This window comes from Mercenaria mercenaria, unplaced genomic scaffold, assembly GCF_021730395.1.
Source record: "Mercenaria mercenaria strain notata unplaced genomic scaffold, MADL_Memer_1 contig_2997, whole genome shotgun sequence".
Lineage (NCBI taxonomy): Eukaryota > Metazoa > Mollusca > Bivalvia > Venerida > Veneridae > Mercenaria > Mercenaria mercenaria.
In genome coordinates this window covers 1-22140 of record NW_026461094.1, presented here as the reverse complement: position 1 = coordinate 22140, position 22140 = coordinate 1, and the positions used below count along the sequence as shown (strand labels likewise).

General features: G+C 35.6%; 1 protein-coding gene across 1 annotated transcript; it reads left to right on the top strand.

The window, feature by feature from the left end:
* Positions 1 to 624: 624 nt before the first annotated feature.
* Positions 625 to 22079, top strand: LOC128546093 (uncharacterized; the record flags this gene model as incomplete). Its single annotated transcript, XM_053533691.1, has 6 exons — positions 625 to 700; positions 8801 to 8923; positions 14612 to 14750; positions 16824 to 17955; positions 19016 to 20219; positions 20644 to 22079. Coding segments are annotated over exons 1-6 (4110 nt in total), but the record flags the coding sequence as incomplete, so codon positions are not given.
* Between the last annotated feature and the right edge of the window lie 61 nt (positions 22080 to 22140).

Here is a 22140-nt window from a genome sequence, read left to right as displayed (position 1 = left end):
GTCTAAGAACTTACTGTAAACTTTGGAAATAAATTACTGATTTAATTTACCTTGGATGAGAGAGAAAACATACTGGGAAAATTTTGTAGAGAAAATAGATAAGTTTAAAACTGCGGAAACAGACTTTTTTATTCGTAAAAAGAACTTGGGTGAAGTGTTGCGTACAACATTCTGTACACTGCTAAATGATCTTCTTTTGTTACATGGGAAGTAGCCTGCATTTCAAGTTAGGGTTGTATGTACTGAGATGTAAAGGCGATATTGATCGGCATTCAGAGTTTCTGCATTTATTTCTGATCGATAAGAGGTTTCAGGCTGCTTGAAATAGTGCTTAGATTACTTTTGAAAGAAGGTACTCTCTGAGATGGGTATCCACCACAAATTTCATCCCAAACATAGTTGACCATTTTAGGCAAGTGTGCCCCTTTTTACCTTTTGGCATGATTGCCTTTTGAGGTTGTCAACAGAGAAGTCTTCTAAATCAATAAGATCCCATCTGTAAGCTGTGGGGTCAAGGAAACCTTCCTAACATAAATCACAAAAATACATTGACATTTAAAAATTATTTAGCAAAGGGTTGTAAGGGGCTAATATTCCCCTGGAACACCAGCAAAAAATAATCCAATGGATAGTGTCCGACGGAAGGGTGCATACCCAATTAAAGAATCTACATATGAATGTTTCAATGAGTGTAACTCAGGTATTTCAGCTCATGCACATGACACAATCCAGACACATCCTAACGTACGAGTGTCAAAACTGTGGCCTAATGAACCCTTCCTCGTATGGGAAGGTTTTAACTTTGTGTCTGGAAGTATATCCCTGTGTACCCATCCCAGAGTAAGATACAACGGGCTCGGACTCTGTACTTCATAACTAAACTATCAGGGGACAGACTACGGACGAGTCTTGAGAGACTAGTCCTCAACTTCAAAGTTTTAAGGGATTGACCTCTACCTTAGTATTTGGGGATTAACCCTCAGCCTCGTTATATGGGGCCTGGCCCTCTACCGCGGTACAAATAGCGTCTCTAACCCTGGCATGCACAAACATAGTAAACTGTGGCAGTTCTACTACATTTAGCTTTTGAGGGTGGGCATTAGTATCATGTATAAGTTTGTCAAAGATAAAATGTTTTGTAGATGATCACATCATGGACGTTAATTTATGATTCATTTATGCCATGATTGAACAGCACTTCACTAGTAAACATTACTCTATTACTGTATATAGAAGTCAAGCAACCCCTCAGTCTGAAAAATGTCATTGGAAAAATTTATTTAAGAAAATTCAACTTTGATCTTATAATTTTATGATATTGAAGTATTTAATGATGTTGATTGTTGTGTTCTAGATAAATTGTTTTTCAACAATTAGAAAATAATATGTGTTTATGACATAGCTTTATGTGTGTATTCTCGTTAGATATTATATATAAATACCCTTGGTGTTTTTTAATCATTGTTATAGAGATTTAAGACAAATTGTTTATAGTCTTTGTTTTATGACTTCTTGACAGGATACAATAATATGATAACATCTACAGTCTGGTGTATTACTATACACCCCAGGCATTGGAATTGTAACATTTAATATTTAAATGTCTAAATATACTATATCAGGTCATTTTAATTGTATTTAGAAATATGCACAAGTTATGAAGTAGAAATGTTGCTTGGCACTCTTAGTGCAAAAGAACAGAAACAAAACAGATATTGTGAAATCAATGATTCAGTTTATATCAAACTTTTTCTACAATCAAACTGTCAAATGAATCTCTAAAGATCTTTAAGTTGCGTTTGAGTACTATCTTTTAAAGAAAAAAATATATATTTCTATTGTGAATAAGAAGTTGTTGATAATCTTTTTTTGTGATTGCTTTCTTCTGTTTACTTAATATGAAAACATGTTCTCGACTTATTTTCTTCTTATAAAATGTATTTGTTTAATTCATACATACTTTGTGGTTCATACCTCAAACTGATAAAACAGCGAATTGATTGAATAGGTTATAGACCTACTTCATTCAGAGTAAGCTATTAGTATAGGTGGATAGTATGGTGTCCATTTTTGCCTAAACATCTTTTCTTCTGAAACATGGACATTTTTAGGTTTGTTTAAAAAAAATTGTTTGATTCCTTTTTAATGTCTACCAGAGCTAAAAATAGAAAACCCTATATACAGCTTCTCCTTTTCCTCATATAAAACAGTTGGTTCAAATACATAAATATATACTGAGTTTACTATACACCTTTTAACAAAGAAGGTGCATTTGAGCAATCTAACAGTTTTTCTACAAGTATTTTTAAGTACATTCTTGCATAAAAACTACTTTTTTCACTGGATCCGCCCATGTACAAACGGGAGAAAAATCGTGTGCAAACAAGGCAATTCACGTGCTGTTAATACATGATTTTTATTTTTGAAATGCTTTGCCAGGGACGTATGTATGTATTTCTGCGCAGACTGATATTTGGCATCTGCATCCTGTTTCTTCCAGAATAACTTCTTCTTGTAGCATTATAGATACAATGTAATCCATAGTATTTTAGCTGTATCAGTTTCCAACCCCAAACGTACTGCCTCCCCCCCCCCCCCCCCCAGCCCCATCAATGTAGGCTCTAGCTTCTCTTAGAGTTTACTCCCTTTACAAAGCGTCTGTTCAGTTATTGTAAATAACTGTGAATAAATAAGTATCGCGTGTAACTTGTGCTATTGCCCGTTTTTAGGTATTATATTAATGATTTTTGTTAGTATCAGTCGGTTTGTTTTTACCTGATTGTTCGCAGAATTCATATAATAAACCTCGAAAGCTAGTCACTAGCTTCGTACTCATCCGTACTCTGTTTGTTCGTACTCAAAATAATTCGAATGTAAAGTTGTTATTCTTAAAATAACTGTGTTCCTGTTTATCAAATTTTTAAGTTATATGCAAAATTATGTGTAATGTAACGTTTGTAATAACTAAAAATAAAAATAAGATGCTCAAAAACCTTCAAATCACGCTTTTAGTAGTGTTGTTGTTATGTGTGCCCCGGTTATGGATATTTAAAACATGTTTACCGTTTCCAAGAACAACAAGAATGGTAAATAAAAAATGTACCGGAATCGTCAAGTCATCACATATGAAAACAATGCATTTAGTCGTCGTGTAATGTTTTTTTATGCAAGAATAGCGACAATACACGTTTGTTTTGTGCATTAACGCCTGCAGAAGCCCTTGGGATATGTTTGTGACCTCTACCTTCGGTCTCGGTCACAAACAATCCCGCGGGCTTCTGCAGACGTTAATACACAAAAAAACGTGTATTATCCCTACAGAATTGATGACCATACCACGAGCACAATGTCAAAGCAAATTACTATAAGTTTTTTTAAACGTTGTAACAGCTACAACTGGTAATGTCTCTTATATTATAAATTTTAAGCGATATTAATATGAGAGTAATATTTCATTAGTGCTGGTATATATATAGTCAGTAGAGTAATTCCAGGTGCATACCCTTTTTAGCTCGGCTATTCAAAGAATAATGAAAGCATTTGAACTCGTCTTGGTGTCTGCGTGCCCGTTGGTTGAATTTCTTTAATGAAGTAAAAAATTTCGTCATCAACTGAAACTTGCTGTACAAAGTCACACTTACAAATCAAAGATAATAGGTATCTTCTTTTTGTCTGGTCAGTAACTTTATCTTATTCAACTAACTTGACACAAACAGTCACCATGATGACAATTTGATTTGTTGCATTTAAGACCTCCAGCTCAATGTCAAGGTCATACTTGGAGATCAAATTTTTTTGTATGGTCAGTCACTTTTTAAGCATGTACGTACATTTAAAAATCTTGAAATAAATATTCCCCATTACAAGACAATGTGCGATGTGCAAGGATGGCTTCGTCGATACCAGAAGGTTAATATCTCCAGGCATATTTTTCATTCTTTTTTTTTTTTTTTTTTTGAAAGATGTAAAATGAAGTTAAAATAAAAAAATTGTGATTTTCTTTTAGGGTTTACTCACAGTTGGCGACGTCTGGGCCCAGTTGTTCGAAGCTTTAACAGGCTGTTAAACTAACCGGGAAACACTAGTTCGATGTTATACTTTTACTGTAAAGACATTTTAGTGTTCATAATCATTAACTCATACATTAGTTTTTCTAAGTTTTCTAAAATGTTGAAATATAACCCTGAAAATTAATCGACCGTTAGCTTAATTGCCTGTTCATGTTTTGAATGACTGGGCCCAGATCTACTAACAGACATTAAAGAATAAAACAAACTTCGTGTAAAACTTCAAGATTTACTTGCACGGTAGGCGCTGAATTAACATTTCTCCACTGATAAGTCCTGATTAATCCGTTATTTGCGTTTCAGTCCGTGCACGCTATTTCAATGATAGTTCGATCTCGGTCAAACATTCTACCTACTGTCTAAATTCATGTTCGTGGTCTCCATATATTTTAACTGGTAGAATTTGCCATGCTAATTGAATGATCCACAAAAGCTTGCTGCTAATTATAATCAGTTGCCTATATATGGGGCTACTTTTTAACAAATTAATGTTGCCTTTATTCTTTATAATTCTTTAAATAAAACATAATATCTGTTTTATTAATTTCATCCTCGCGTCTTTAATTCTTGCGCGGCCTTTTGGTAAAATTTCAAAGCAGAGCGATTTTAATAGTATTGGTAGACATGGCAGATTTACAGACGAAATAAAAATATGACCTTTTGAAGGAGTATTTTGTCCTTCGAGTGCGTCTGTTACTTTCATTTAAGACTGGACGGTATGAAACACACGTGCGATTTTCCTCCAAAACGTACGAATATCAAACATTTGCTTCTGGTTCCATTACATACAATTGATGCGATGGGGGCAAGATTTAGTTACATTGAAAATTCGGCCAAAACGCGATGACTGCGACAGAACAGTGTTGCCGTTAAAAGTGATTTGCGATAATTTAAACCTTTCCTTAGACTGTATATAAATGGCCTATTAAATACATCTGCCCATTTCATTATAAAAAAGAAACTGTCAAAAATGAGGAAATAATTTTTTGAGGGGATAGAATAAAATGGTTTTATCGTGAAATATTTTTTTATAGTAGCAGTAGCTATATATAATAAATAAATAAAAAATCACATACATGTATTTAGGCGTAAAACGATAGATCTAAATCTGGGCTCAACCGAGAACTGTGTGTGCTTTTCGAAACATAACACGTGGAATTTCTCGTAATTATCCAAGGTAGATATTCTTTGGCAATGGCGACCGGAAACAAACAACAGAGAATTTCCATAGCGAAAATAAAACTCAGTCACACGGGAAAACCGGACGATTGTTGCAAAAATCCTTGAAATCCCAGCGGGTGAATTCATAGAAACATGTTTTATCTTCTTTGATCCCGTTCCATTTCTTCATTATCAGCCCAAAATTGAGGTCCAAAATGAGATGAGACAGACTTTAATGGTTAGTGTTTGATTTAAGTATTAAAGATTTGAATGATTCATTTGTCAAGCTCTCTTTAATGCTAAGGCATTCGCTTTAATGCTAAGGCATTCGAAGAATGTCAACGTGTATGAAGGATTTAGTTTTTCAAGCCCGTCTCGACTGGACGGTATACGACAGGCAGGAGTTTTGTTTTAAATCAAAGAAGAAGAACGAAGCCAGCGAATCCCACTGTGCTTTCTGTTTGAGCAATTATAATTTAAGGAATAAGGTCAGTAATTCGGTCTAAAATATGCTTCCGTGGTGTAGTCGAAAGAAGGCCAAAATTAGTAGATCCAAATTTTCCCATTTTTGCGCAAATTCGTAAAGAACGAGTGCTTTTATCACACTTTTTCACATCAAGAATAAATTCTGCATAAAATGAGATAGTCTTCATGTATAGGTTATAACGCAGTAATTCGGTCAAAAATGTGCTTCCGTGGTGTAGTCGAAAGAAGTCCCTAATAAATAGATCCTAATTTTTCCATTTTTCGCGCATTTGCGCGTAAATCGGGGGTCAAATGGGCATTATTTCACTCGTGGAATGAATTTTACATACAATAGGACACTTTTCATGCTCATATTCGAATGTTTTCGAGTTGTTTACTTGAAAACGACAGTAGGGTGTTTATTCTGCGGACCGCTTTCTGAAATGCGGCAATATGAGGGTACATGACTTCCGTTGACTTGCATTTCACTGCATACTATTCAACACCCCTTTTTCTTTTCGTTTTCTTGAAGCAAATGTATGGGTATCTTGTGGAAAATAGGTCTACGACGGAGTGAAAATCTAGAAACTGTAACAAAATTGTTTTGAAGTAGCTGAATTTTATATGAAACAAAGAACAATTTCTTTTATTGGTATATAGCCTATATACAGGTTTTGCAGATCGAAACCGAAAATAGGGCTTTATTGTGCGGACATGAGCAAATACGAGCCATTTTAGGGAAGCAGACCACGACTAACTCTCTAGGAACTAATCAACCACCTATTTTATTTTATTTTCATTTTTTCGTTAATTTATGATAGAACTTTCATGAAAAATAGGTGTAGGAAAAGTGTTCTATAAACATACGTAATGACGATCTGAAGTCGTCATTTTTTATATGAAACAAAGAAGAATTTGAATTTCTGACCTATACATAGAGATTGCTTTGGCAAGCTGAGATCCAGTGTCGTTTCGAGCTGCCGAAAGGAAATTCATCTTCGGCATGACTTTCGAATCCTTCATCGTTGACTTATTTATAATAATGTTTTAGTTGACATATTTATAATAATGTTTTACAGTCTGTCGACTTTACTGTTGTTGTTTTTTCTGATGAAAACACAATTTTTCAACAATAACAGAAATTTTAAAGCAACTGAAAACGTCCAATATAACTCCGAAAATCCTCTCCAATTTCTACTTAATATCATTATACTACAATTACAGATTGTAATTTGAACGAAATATTTTCTGTATTTAGGTTACATTATACTAATTCAGTGTATTTTTTCATTTTTATTATTATTTTATATAAACAAACTAAATCTGTAGACCTCATTTTTCAGTGCTTTAGAGCGTTTCGGATTTGATTTAGTTTAATCATATTTTATTGAATATTTTCATTACATACATAATATACACAACGAGTTGGACTTCAGGTTATACCAATATTATAAGCAACCCTTCCAACTGCGTCTAATTATTTGTAGATTAAACTAACTTCATATTTGTTGTAAACAGTCCTTTAAAAGAAAGAATTTTTATTACGTAATCTAACCAAAGACAAAATTTGACAAGATTAAAACTTGAAATACAGGAATAAACCTAACAAAATCCAATGCATTAAGACCAACATATTTAAACTAGATAAAACCGTTGGCCAATCAGAGGAGGTGAAACAAATAGGGATCTACTTGATTTTAAAGGCATAAAAAGTTTCATTCTCATAACCTAGCCGCCGATTTTAATAAAACAATAAAACCGCCTAAATTGCAATTGCACTGGCTAGCTGAGAACCAGCTATTGCAATATATAAACCAAATTGACACTTTCTAAATGAAGCTTATTTTGTGTAACTGCTCGATGGTATGCCAGTACCATGCACTTCGTTGCAGTTAAGTTGAAAATAACACACGAGCCGCTGACTAGCTTTTACAAAAAAAAGCTAACCTTGTCTCTATTTCAGATGTCAGACAATAAGATTTTGATTGGATTCTTTAATTTCAAACATTTAAGTGGCAAGTTGTAACAATAATTGAATTCCAACGCTTTAACAGTGACAGATATTTTCGAAATTCAAGCCAAAATGAAAGTGATAGTTTTCAGGATAAGAATAACTATGAAACATAAAGATTTTTTCCAAGATTGTTATACTTTTTTCTAAAAGACTAAGAAGACCACTGTGACCTTATGGTTAATGAAGTTAAGGTCGCCGACTGAGACTTATTTGCCCTTTACAACTGTTGATTTGAACTCGTTTGCATGTAAATGTCTTTAGGTGAGGAAGCCATCTAGCTGACTTGCGAAGTATCGATTCTACCGAGATAACTGTCCGCTATGATGGGTATCTGGGCTCTTTATCCTAGTCAAAAGTCGCTCTATGACGTAAAGTTTTGTCGGTGTGATTACGTACCCTACAGAAATAATACTGATAAGATTTAGTGAACAATTGTTAATGCAATTAAAAAGTTGGGTTTTAATTTAACAAAAATGCAGAATACAACGTAAAGCATACACGTGGGAATGCATAGAAAATAAAAGGAATGCATTATGAAACATACTGCAGACAGAAAAGATATGTATATCGTATGTAGCAAACGATTAACTACCATACCAATAACTATTGCTAGTTATCTAATGCATCATTGTACAGCAGTTAGTTTTCAGGGCATTCAGTTATACGTCAAAACATCTATTAATGTAAATTTTCGGAAAGATTTTTTATACGATTGTGACCTTAAATACATTATCAAGAAGTGCACAATAATTTTAATCTGTATCTTTATCTGATTAATGCTATTACAGATATATAAATGAAAAAAAATAAAATAATAGTCAAATAACAATACATATGGCTTGTACCCTTTCTCTATCCCATCCCAATTTTTGTTTCTTGCATATCATTAAAATGTGCTTGTTGTTAGATTTTTGAAGCACTCCGTCTGCTATACCTTTCCACTACAGTTTCTAGTTATTGCGGGCCTACCTTGCGATGTATGGCACTGGCTGTAATTGCTGTGCTTGCTGCCGGGAAATCTACCAGTAAAAATATCAAAATTATTATTTTACGAGTGGAAATAAAATTCATCCAATACTTTATCTTTTTGTAGCTCTTTGTGGCTGGGATGGAAGATGGTGTTGGCCGGGAACATGTTCCAGTAATTACGAGAAAAACTGTAGTTGTGAGAGGGATTTCCGTAAACAGAAAGATGGGTCGAAAACAATGTGCCAACGTTAGTACCTTTAATGAAAATGTCTTCTAGAAACTATAGTAAATACGGATTATTTTTTCTTTTCTTATGTTATTTAACATGATCAATCACTAGAAGTTGCAAAATAAAAAGCAAGTTACGGTCTGAATAAATATGTAGCGTCATTAAATCACGTTTCTATTACAGTTTATTTCTTACCTTTTTAACAAATATTTCAACTGATACTTTTATGAAAATATATCAACTAAAATGTAAGAAAGCAATAGAGTATTGAAATATATTTCATTATCAATGAACTTAAAGACACTGATTCTGGTATGTCTGGTATGTGGCCTATGGAGATGATAAGGTCTGCGTATTGGCGATAAGGGCCAATACACAAGTCGGGACCATTGGTAGACTTGCTTCTGTTTATCATAATAAGCTACTGTATAGCTACTGTGCAGTAAATAAATTGCAGGTGATATTTCTCACTTTTATAGCAAATCAGTTCTCACCTTTATAACGAGTTTAGAAAGCTTGACCGAATTGGGGCTAAATAAAAAAAGTGATAAGATACAACAGTGTTTTTATCATATTTTAATAAAGTAAGTTTTTTAACAATTATATCTCATTATTGCTGTTTTTTATTATCAAAAATATAAAAAATGCATTCAGGCACATAGCTTTCAGAAGAAATAAATTATTGTGTATTTTGAACAATGATATATCTTTATTGCTGGATTTTATTATACATTATTTAGACAACACAAGAGGAATTAAGCATTTTAATATATAACATCCTTCTGTCTATATACCTTCTTTATCTATTAAAAATGCATCTGAACGCTTCTTTAATTTCTGATAAAATCCAGCAATTATCTTCTCTTTTTTTGTTTGTTACTTTTGCTAAAAAGATCATAATCATTGAATAAACAAACTTGTAATTTCTCTTATTAAGTTTTGAATAATTATTTTATAGTGAGAACTGCTTTGCTATAAGAGTTATAATTTAATTGGCCAGGACATTACTCAACATGACTGAGCAATCAAAATTAGTATCTTATCAATTAAAATAATTTTGTGTACATTCTGAAAAAAAGACTTAAAAAAAACAGCATTTCAATTAATAAAATGCAAAACACAGGAAATAACCAATTTACCTGTAGGCAATAAAATTTATGATTCTCTGACAATGATTAGGCTACATGTCAAGTCTACAGGGGTTTTATGGACCCTTATCAGACTGGACCAGACAGGATCTTGTATATTGGGGATTAAAAAGTCTGGTATTTGGGGGGGGGGTCACTTATATAGGAGATTTTCTTTGCCTTTAATCGAATACGACGGTTGTTGAAAATTATGTAAACCCCTGCTTTATTATAATTAAAGTACTGACAGTACAGTACTGATGGAAGGTGATTTATGTTAGTACGTGTATGAAAAGAATCCTTCCAAAAATGACACAAGCGCTAAGTTAGAAACCCAATACATACAGGATTTGATTCAGCTAACCATATCACCAATATGATACTGCGCTTTGGTGATATATACAGTTATGCATTCAAACCGGGGCCTGTATAAGTAAAGGCATGCAGTCGATAGTTATTTGTAGTAAATTACTGCGCCACTGGTATATATTCAAAGTATGTTGAACTATTTTTACTGGGCATGAGTACTTGTAAGTTTGGCTGCCTCTAAGGTGGTGATAGAGTAGGCAAAATTTTACGGTCTGTAATGATAACGAAGTCAGAGGTGGTAAATTATTCCGCATTGAACTACATTGTACAGCGGATAGATACGAAATAGTTGTAAGACAGTCTGTTCCTGATTAAGTTCGAGAAAGTGATTTTGATAAATCACATTCCCAAACATTAGCCATCAAAGACCTGAAAACATTGCATATAAAAATGTATTTGCTATTGTTGAAACAAATCTGAAATCCTGCATTTTATTTGTTTTGGGTCATTTACTTAATCAGTGGATAAGCATTGCTTCTTGGTTCAACGTCTAAATGACGAAAACTGTGTTTACAATATTGTTCATTGTCAGTTATTGTTTCAAACTATAAAAAAACTGCAACTTTTCTCATTAAACAGAATGCATTTTTCAAGAATCGAAATATTAGTTTTCAAGATGCCCGCCACTGTCAACGTTACGAATACATTTAACTGATGCACGTAATTATTAGACCATTTTGTAATTTGTTTCTACAGGCTATTTATCACACACTTACTTAACGGCAATGGCTGGCCCGAAGTGGTTATTGGAACGACTAAACTAATACTTGCACGAGGGCGTAGTCCGATGGCAATAAAAGGCTTAATATCCACGCATTGAACATCATTGATGCCAAAGGAGTTGTTCATTATATGCCCACAAACAGTAACAAATACTCGCCAAATCACTCTGAAACTGTTAAGTTTATAAACGAAAAGCGATGACAATTGGCAAGAATGATGTGAAAAATGACGTCAACTAACGGTCCAATAATAATAATTTATTTGGTTCATTATGATAATCATAATAAAGACTGATGGACTCCTCATCAAACTGATGAGGAGTGGAGTAGGGGGTCACGTGCTGAGGTGGATTAAGTCATACCTCTACAACAGGAGAGCAAGAGCCAGCTTAAAACATGCCAGCAGTAGGAAGTTCCTGTTGCGTCATGGTGTCCCGCAAGGCGGAGTCTTATCCCCTACACTCTTCCTGCTTTTTATCAATGATCTGGTGTCTGAACTACCGAAAGTGGCTGCACTCTACGCTGACGACCTGGTGTTATGGTGTAAGGAAGAACATGCCACAACAGCCATACACAGGATGCAAGAAGCCATCAACAAGCTTTCAGCTTGGACTGAAGATTTGTGTGTCTCGATCAATACAGAGAAATCGTCTACCACACTATTCTCCCTGTCGTCAAAGCAGAGGGCGTGTAAAATCAAGATGGGAAATACTTCGATGACTGAAATAGACGAGGCAAAAAACCTTGGAGTGACCTTTGACAAACGGCTAACCTGGAAGCCCCACATTAGTCAAACAGAAGGAAAGGCCCGTAAGAAGCTTGCCATGATGCGCAAACTTGCTGGAACAACGTGGGTAGCAAATGAGCAAATACTCAAGACAGTATATCAGGGAACAGTGAGACCCCATTTAGAGTATAGCTCAACTGTCTGGTCCACTACTACCAAAACTAACTAACAGGCTCTAGACAATGTTCAAAACCAAGCATTGCAGATCATGACATGTGCTACAAAGTCTACACCAATCTCCTTCATGGAGAAGCTAACAGGCACACAACCGTTACAAGACAGGAGACCTGACCAAAGGTCCTGCTTCAAGCAGAGAAGTTCCGGTCTTTTCAAGACCATCCCATGAAAGCCAAGTTGGAAGGCTACACCAAAAATCGGCCCAAACGTAGCAGCTTCGTTCACGAGACAAAGACTCAATCGAGAGTTCAAAACTGAGCTGAACATACCAATGACTCCCCTAGGTAGTGAAGACATTATAAACCCACTAGCGAATGAATGATCTGTCCTCAGTGACTGTGAGACTTGCTGTTCCTCGTCTTGACCGCGGGAAGCAAAAGGATGAAGGTATTCGGAAGAGCCTCACACTTGCTATGATCAATGAAGACTATCCTCCGGAAACATGGACTCATGTCTGTACAGATGGATCAGCCACGTGCGCCATCAAAGATGGAGGAGCAGGAGTTTTCATTCAATACCCATCTGGCAAGAGAGAAACACTACATGCAGCCACAGGAAAACACTGCAGCAATTACAAGGCAGAGACTGAAGCACTCATGAAGGCCGTCTCAATGGTTGAAGACTCGGCAGAAGAAAGCTGCTCAGTCGTCTTTCTCACAGATGCTCTGTCTGTCATGGAAGCTCTGATCAACAATAAAGCTCCGCAGCTAGCCAGGAGAATGCAGAGCCTGAGTATAACATGCAAAGTAGCACTTCAGTGGATTCCATCCCAATGTGGACTTGCAGGCATTGAAGAGGCAGACCAACTGGCTAAGCTAGGAGCTCAGTCAGAACAACCAACAAAACCTGTGAGTTACAAGTAGAAAGTCACCATCATCAAAGCACTAACGAGACTAAGGATAGAGGATGATGCTTTTCATCTTCTTGATCGGTCTGAACAAGTGATGCTGGTCAGGTTTCGCTCAGGGCACAACAAGCTCAATGCTCACATGTACAAGAAATACAGATTGGCACCATCGCCAACTTGTCCATGTGGTGAGGAAGATCAGACTGCGGAGCATATACTTCAGAGATGTAAAAGGCATGAACAGGAGCGAGCTGCGACTTGGCCGATAGATACCTCAATCCACCAGAAACTGTATGTAGGCATTGAGGATCTGCGGCAAACCACAAGTTTCATCGAGGCTACTGGTCTCACAGTGTAGTTGCGAACGAAGAAGAAGAAGAAGATTATGACAATCTATATCTACATGATTTTTTCTCATCATTAGTAATTTAGAAGTTTCGATTAGTGTTTTAGTTGATGATTATAGACGTTCCTGTATGTTAGAACATGAAATAGCTTGTGGTGATTTCAAGATGAGAATAATGATCTTATTTCATTTGCAGTTATTTGTATTATTACATCTTAGACGTCAAAACGTCGACAACGCTTTATTTTCGTTATTTGATTACTCTAGTACTACATGTTTTTTAAAACGATATTGCTCATTGCAGAACTAGAGCGGTCTTCTGCGCATGTCCGGAAGTGATTATAAATCAGAGAGCGCACGGCAAAAATACGCAAATTATTGCATTTCCGCACGCATGTAATGTATAATATGTATAATATACTGACTAAAAATTAGGGTTAGGATTACCATGGTTACAAAATATATACATTAAAGATATTTATCATTGAAATCGCTTTAATCCGGTATATACCCGAATCTGTAATGTATCACAGGCGCTCCATGTCTGTTTTAGTCACAATTTATTTTAAAAAGCAAAGACAGTAATGGAAAAACTGCTGGTTATAATTGTACCATTTGTACTGTATTACCTATAACGATAACAAAGATGTGCAGCCCGAGTACGTCTCGACTATTTGTAAAGTAATGTTGGATAATTAATTTTATATATTTTATTTCAAAATTGATACATTTGGACGCCTTAGCAAACTTAAGTAAACAGTTAATCGAGTCGGGTCCTTGATATTTCAGCCTGGACAACCAACTAGTATGATGATTTTTAAACGTACTAATTGTATCACGCCAATAATGGGCGTCAAGTAATACAGCATTTTAGAAGAAGTAGATCATATTAATCAATATTTACTCGCAAAAGAAATCATATATAAACGTAACAATGTTATTCACGTTTTCACAGTTACAAAACAACCAACCCTTCAAACTTGTATTGCTGGTTTGGAAAATGTAAACGGTGATGCTGTAAACACAACGACGAAAGGAAGATGTTCAGAGGCACATTCTGTGTATACAAACCTACAACCACATAGACTTTCATTTACCATTGCTTCGTCCTTCAGTGTGCAAGTAAACAGTGACCCCTCCAGAAACAGGATCAAAGAATGGATGTTTGGAATAGTTAATAACAGCGTACAAGTTCTGAAACGGGATGTAAGAGGTACAGAACTTCTTTTGTAATACATGTACTTAGAAATATGTAGATTAATTGTCTTTCTTTCGAAAATTAAAGTGATAATTTTCCTACAATCAAATGCGGTTTAATTAACTCTTTGCAGACTATAAACGCTTTGAAAGAGAGCACTTCTACCATGGAAGCCCAGAGTGTGATAATGCAGTTTCCGACAAGCAGCCTAGGCAAACCACATCATGTACTGGTACAATCGTACCTGGACAAACGCTTAGAAATGGTGAAAGGTAAACTGAAACCGCAGAAAATGTGAAAATACTTGTAGTTTACGGCCTTTTTATCCCCCGACGAAAATCGGAGAGATATAGTTTTGGCGTTGTCCGTCCGTCCTTCCGTCCGTCTTTCCGTCCGTCCGGAGCCATATCTAGGAAGTGGTTGGGAATATTTTTATAAAACTTCATATACATGTTCACCACTATGAACTGATGCGGCCCGTCAAGTTTCAGTCAGATTGTCTCGAACACCAGAGTTATGGCCCTTAGAAGTTTCTAGTGTTAACTATATAAGGTACTATAAATATGGCAATTTCTGCATCATAACTTTTGATATATTTGACCTAGAACTATGAAACTTAAACAGAATTTAGATCACCATAATGTAGTTGTGCACACACAATTTCGTTCAGATTTCTTTTGTAACTTCAAAGTTATTGCCCTTTAATTATATAAAAATCCACATATTTGTACATAACAAACTTACCATTTGGTAGAATTTCATTAAATTTCTTTCATTCTTTTCCATTAACATTTATTATAAACGTGATAAATGTGAAGTTGTGTACCCACACGTGGTCATCCCCTTACCTTGGTCACACCCCCTCCCGACCCACCCCAATAAAAAAAAATAATTTCTTATTTTAGATTTTTTTCAAACAAGCTTCACACATGTCCACCACTATGAACTTATGCGGCCCGTCAAGTTTCAGTCAGATTGCCCAAGTAACACCAGAGTTATGTAGAGTTTCATTAAATTTTTTTCATTCTTTTCCATTAACATTTATTATAAACATGTGAAGTTGTGCACCCACACCTGGTCAACCCCTTGTCTTGGTCACCTCACCCTCCTCCCTCTCCCCTCCCCACTCCTAAAAAAATTTTTTTTTTTTCATTCCTTATTTTAGATTTTTTCCTTCCATGAATATTTATCAATATACATGCAAGTTGTACCATTCCCCCACCTTGCTCCTCCACCCAGTCATGCCCACCACCGATCATGCATCCCCTGCCCCCCCCCCCGCCCCCCTTTATTCCCCCATTTATTTTGTTGTTGTTGTTGTTGTTTTTTGTTTTTTTTTTTGTTTCTTTCATTTTTAATTTTCCTTCAATATTTATAATCAACATGTGAATTTTTGTTTCCTCACCTGTTCACACACCCCCGTCCACCTAAAAAAATATAAACATATATTTATATGTATACATATATATGTATTTCCATTCCTTTCTTTTTTTAAAATAATGTTCAAACCTTCAACATGATAAGTTGTAACTGCCCCAACCTTGCCCCTAGCCATGTTCAAGATACCTTACTTGATTGTGTTCTCTTAAGGACATCTGTTCTTTTAAGCTCAGATGTACGTGTTAAACAGCAACACGTGGTGCCAAACCACTCAAAGACAATATTTCGTTCCAGTTAAACTTCAAGCTCACATTTCAATTAACGGCATTTAATTTTAAAAGCTAAGCTTATTACAGTAAGCATATTCCATTCAAAATAAATTCTTTAGTCAGGATCAAAGTATCATACATTTATTATGTACTCTTTAATTAAACATTTGTTTTCTGTTAAATTGATTTTGACTAATGAAATTATTTGCTTCTTAGTAACATCCTTAACTTTTTGCCGTATATATTTTTTTGCCATTCCTCACCACAAACCATTTCGGCGGGGGATACCAATTCATCGAATTTGCTTGTTCCTCTTTGAAGCATCTGAAAGTGTGCAATAATTCGTTGTTTTGTAACTGACGTCCATGACGTAACTAGCGTATTCAGACGAATGATAAAGAAGGTGTTGTGTTTTAAAATTTTAAATGTTTGCTATTAATAAAATGTTGTGCTTGAAATATAAACAACATTCTGTATTTGTGAGACTTCATTTAGCAAAAATTACAGGTAAAATTGTTTGTTAAATATTCCGTAAGGACTCTCTGTCAGCACATTGTATTACTACTCAAAAGACTATTCATTTTTACACTGAGATAAACGTATCCCCAAATTATTGTTACATTTTTGAGAACAGCCTTTCGAATAAACCAGTGTAAGTCAATGAGTTTCTTAAATATCTGTTCTAACATTTTTCAGCATATGTATTAATTTCGTTCCATACGCTGGCGGTTTCCTAAATACGGAAGAAGGTTTAACAGAAATTTACAAACGCACAAATACCAATCGTGAATTATGCTTTATGTACGATGATCATGCACCTGAACACTGCAAGGGAAGTATTTCTTGCCGGAACAGCATGTTACATTTAAGTCACCATGTCACAAACAACCCACTGATTGACGTAACATTTTCATCGTGGCATGATCCTACACCGCCTGGAGGTAGTAGCAATAAAGCATCGGGCATTAAGCAGTTTGTTGTCAGTGTACTTCGGGTAGAGGGACTGGATAAAACAACAATGGTGATGAAATATCCTGGAATCTCGACAAAAAACGTGCTAGCTTCAGGTACACACACAAGCTTCAAACTTCAAGTTGAACCAGCATTATACGCAGTGCTGTTAGAAGTTCATGATATTGCTGGGAACGTTAGAATGTCAAGGAGATTTGTACTTTACGACCAGTCGTCTACTGTTGCCATTTTACCGCAAAAGCATTTACAGTCGCTAACAGCATCAAGTAAAACTAATTATACCTGGCAAGTAAATCATGGACTAACTTGCTTTAACTGGACAGGCCGCTATTACAACACGTACCATGTCAACATAAATTTACTTAGAAGAATTAAATCTGAAGGCAATATTTCCAGCAGCTATGATCAAACCGAAGGTCTCATTCCTGTATCAGGTACGCCAAACATTGACGGAATCGTACGATTTGATTACACATGGAAACTTAAAAATGGTACATACAAGGCGTATTCAACTGTTTCTGATATCTCAACTCAGTCTTTCTGTGAGAACCTTACACCACTGGACGGACAAACCTACAAATTTAAAATCAAACCAATTGACATCAATTCTCGTTACCTGGAAGAAACCACAGTTGTTCATATCGATCGTAGTCCACCTAGTATTGACAATATATGGGTTTTGAAAGAAGGATACAAGCAACTATTTGTCCACAATTCTTCTGACCTTTCCAAAATGTCACTGCAGTTTGAAGCTCTCGATCTCCACAGCGGACTTTACAGTATTTATTGGAAACTTGGAACAAGTGATGGTTCCAATGACATAGGTGAAGGGTCACTCGCCGTTAATAGAATAAACGTAAGTTACATCCACTAAATAAGAGGAATTATGATTAAGCATATATTTTGTAAAACAATTAGATGTTTTAATTAAAACCTACAAGGCAGTGTGTCAAACGAACCATATACATCTTTGCATTTTACCTAGGCAGTGGAACTAAAAATACAAACTTCAAGTAGGCACTATCATTTTTAGATATATGTGTAGTTAACTGCATCAAAGTACGTAGACTGAAAAAAATATTAAAATATCACTTTCTGAAAAAAGTTATTTGAGCTGAAAAAAATGATCCCGGGTAAAATATTTGGAAAAAATGGAGACAACTCCGCTAAAACGTTATGGTAGGCTTAGGTGGCTATTGACCTAGTATCTCATGCAAACTATGCACTTTTTACCTCTAGGCAGGGAAAAGGGTGCATAATTGCCACAAGGATTAGCAATCTGAATAGAAAACTGTGTAAGATCAAATAAGTTAATGCCCTGGGGAAAATGTGACATTTTCTGTGGTAAAATTTGTCAACAAACAGACGATTTATTTGAGAACGTCAAAACCCACAGAATTTCACAAGGTAAAATATGTTGAAAAGGCTACTGCTGGAAAGAGAACAAAGTCTACTACCCATATATATACGTCACAGTATGGGAAAAATATCTAGAAATATGAGAAAATCAAAGAAATTAATTTCAGGACTTTTAGATGCATGACTGTCTTATCATGCATAGCATCTAACATAGATAGGTTATTTCCCATTGCACTGATATCACATGGACAGGATTAGGATTAACAAACGGGGTTCACTCAACAATTTCACTATATAAACAGATTGTTTCTCTTGTGTAAAGAGGGCTTAGGGTAAGTCTCTACTTTACCTTTTTCTGAAACAATACTATGTCTATAGCGTGTATCTAGTTTAAACATGTACTCTAGAGGGTTTAACGTGATAAAGGGGCCGGATGCGCTTGTTGCTAATAGATGTTACAGTGTCGGTGCGGATTCGAGTGTTGTAGTCTTCTAACACTATTGCTGTTATACAAAGAAAAAGTCCCTTTGCTTTAAAATTATACTTGCTTATTGCAGGGAACATGTGCGAAAGACGCATGCTACTGTCCAAAAATAGGGGTCTGTGAACACTATTTGTATACAGTTGGTTTAAACAAACTTGTTGATAAAAGAACAAACAAAGGTCAACACAACAGGAACTACTATTTTACCATTATTGCTACCAATAATGCAAAACTAGTCAACATAGAGCATTTAGATGTCCTTACAGATGATTCGCCCCCCGAGGAAGGCGTAATTCAGGAAGGAGTTGCTGGATCTCCTGACGTTGACTATACAAGTGAAAACGAAATTATAATCAACTGGCACGGATATATTGATCACGAAAGCGGGATAAAATTTTACAGAGTTGGTTTGTCTGATAGGTGCTTGTCTAGAAAAGAACTGGATCAACTGAACAAGACCTTAAACAACACACAGATAATTGAGACAAGTAGAAACTCGGAAAAATTCCGAGTAGATACGGATGGATATTACATTTCGTCTATTGTTGCGTACAACAATGCCATGGAGCCATCAAAAGTAGTTTGCTCTGACGGGTTAAGGAAAGACTCAACGGCGCCATTGATAGTAAATGTAACTTTAAAACATAGCAAGGCTATGGAATTGTTTGCGTGTGATTCTTCAGGGCCCTGGCATGTGAGATCAGACCTTACTCGAGTTGCGCTTATTCCGACAGATATATGCATGAGACGCTGTATTTCAAGTACATTTGAATATCTACAAAATCTTCCTGAAGCTAAGGTCAATTCATATGATAAAGATGTTGCAGACTATCTCTGTACTAATCTACCAAATGAAGTAGAGAACTGGTATATCTATATCCCATCCAGTAACATAGATATATCGTGGAAATCTCTGGACAATGACAGTCAGATAAGACGCGAGGAGGTAGGCTTTGCATCGGATCCGTCGTCAATTATTTCCCCAGATATTGAGGTCTACAGAGAAACTCATGGTCACTCACGATACCATAACGTGCATGAAGGAATAGACAGTGAATATCCCTTTTTTATAATTATACGGACGACTAACAAGGCTGGAATGGAAAAGGCACTTGCTTTAGGCCCTATAGTTATAGATGATACCCCGCCAATAAACCAAAGAGGATTACACGTGCACTTGGAAAAGAATGATGATAAAATATATTGCTCGTGGGACAACAATACTTTTATCGACCCCGAACAAAAGCATGCTGTAGACTACGTTCTTTATAAAATAGGTAAAGTTCAATTGTTTATGATTTGTCAAAATCTGTTTGTCAGAATTGAGTCTTGAAGAAGAAGAACGTGGTGCCAACATTAAACAAAATTACAAAAGTAAAAGTAAAAAAACGTATGAAAATAAAATGAAATTAGTTAAGAAAATAAATGAAGTTTGTTATACATTAATTTCAAAAGAACCGTATAAAAATAAAATCGTTATAAAATTATAGATGGTAGTGTTTTAAAATAAACGTAAGACTACAATTTCTTAGAAAAAGATGTGAATTTCATTCATGAACTTAAATTTGGCTATACCTTATCAGCATATGAAATTAGTAAACAGTGTATGCTTCATTACAATATTTTATCTGAGAATATTAAGAATTGAAATTAAATCAATAAATAGATAAATAAAAACAGTTCATCAACTATCAATTGCAGGTGCTGATGATAAGTTCTTCACGCCACTCCTGCAACTCCCACCGGAGGAAAAGTGCATCCGCAAAGATTTGATGTATTGTGTACACTATCCTATTAGTAAACTTCAAAGACAGGACGAGGAAAAGAGTTTACAGTTTTTCTTTGAACTTTACGTGTACAACATGGCGGGCCACTTCACGACTCTTCGATCATCTACCTTTGAACTACCTTCTCAATTCCCCCCTGGAAATGGACATGTATTTGATATTGATCCGGCCTTAATTCATCTATCATCTTCAGAAACTGATAGCCGATTTCAAGACGTTGATGTTCACGTCAGTGTTGGAACAATTTGTTTTATGTGGACAGGTTTTAATCATCATAAAAATGTTATTTTTCACATGGGGGTGGGAACAAAATCATTGTCTGATGATATCATACAATTTAAGGCAGCAGGAAATACAGAACAATATAAATGCCTCCATTCCAGCTTGCTACAAAGTAATATGAAATATTTTGTAACCATTAATGCGACATGCTCTGCTGGATCTAGAATAGTTTCTTCTGATGGCGTTTATATCATGGACGAAAAATATATTGACGATTTCATCTCTGTTGACGTTGGTATTAGCTGTGATACAGTTCGTCGTATCAATTTAGAAAGGCATGAGAATGAAAACAGTACAAATGTTACTTTCGTTTCGCACGCGCCCCTAGCAGTAGGTCATGGATACACCATTGAATCTGAATCAGCAATACCGCTTGATGAAATAATCATATCGGACGATGTATTATGGGTAGACAAGCCACGTGTCACAGACGGGAAATTTCGTAGCCGTTTCGTGGCATTTAGTCAGACTGTATCACTTACAGTCTCAACTCGTAAAGACTCTGAAAATTCTCTGTTCAATATGACCCTTTTAGATTGCTTTGAAAATATAACAACAACATCGACAGTAGACTCAGGTTACGTATCTTTGGCGCTGCATGAAAATATATCTAATTTAATTACCGAATACAAAGCATCAGTGTTCCAAGACGACTGCACTAATGATACTGAACCAAGAACTTCTTGCCTCGTGCAACATTCAGAAACTCTTGTATCGGGTACCGAACGCGTATTCAAGTTAACAAATCTAACTTTGCTAGATAGTATGGTCTATCGTATTGGGGTCAGTATTTGCTTTAGGCATATTTGCCTGCAGTCGGTATTCTCCTCGCAATTTTTTGTTCAGTCAATGCCGCCAACAACCAATCAAATAAATGCATCAGCAACTCAAGGAAACGAAACATGTTTGGATGTTGACCTAGAGTGGACGAAATTTAATTGTATCGGGACATTGCCATTTTCAGAAAAGTATGAATGGAGTTTAAGACTTAGTGCTAATTCAGACGGAAAGCTGACAAGATGGGAGCAAGTCCATTTAGACGATCGCACCGAGGTGACAAATGTGAAAGTAAGTAGTCATTTTCCATTCCCTAAATGAAAAAACTAAGGTAACCGCGCAGCGCTTGATT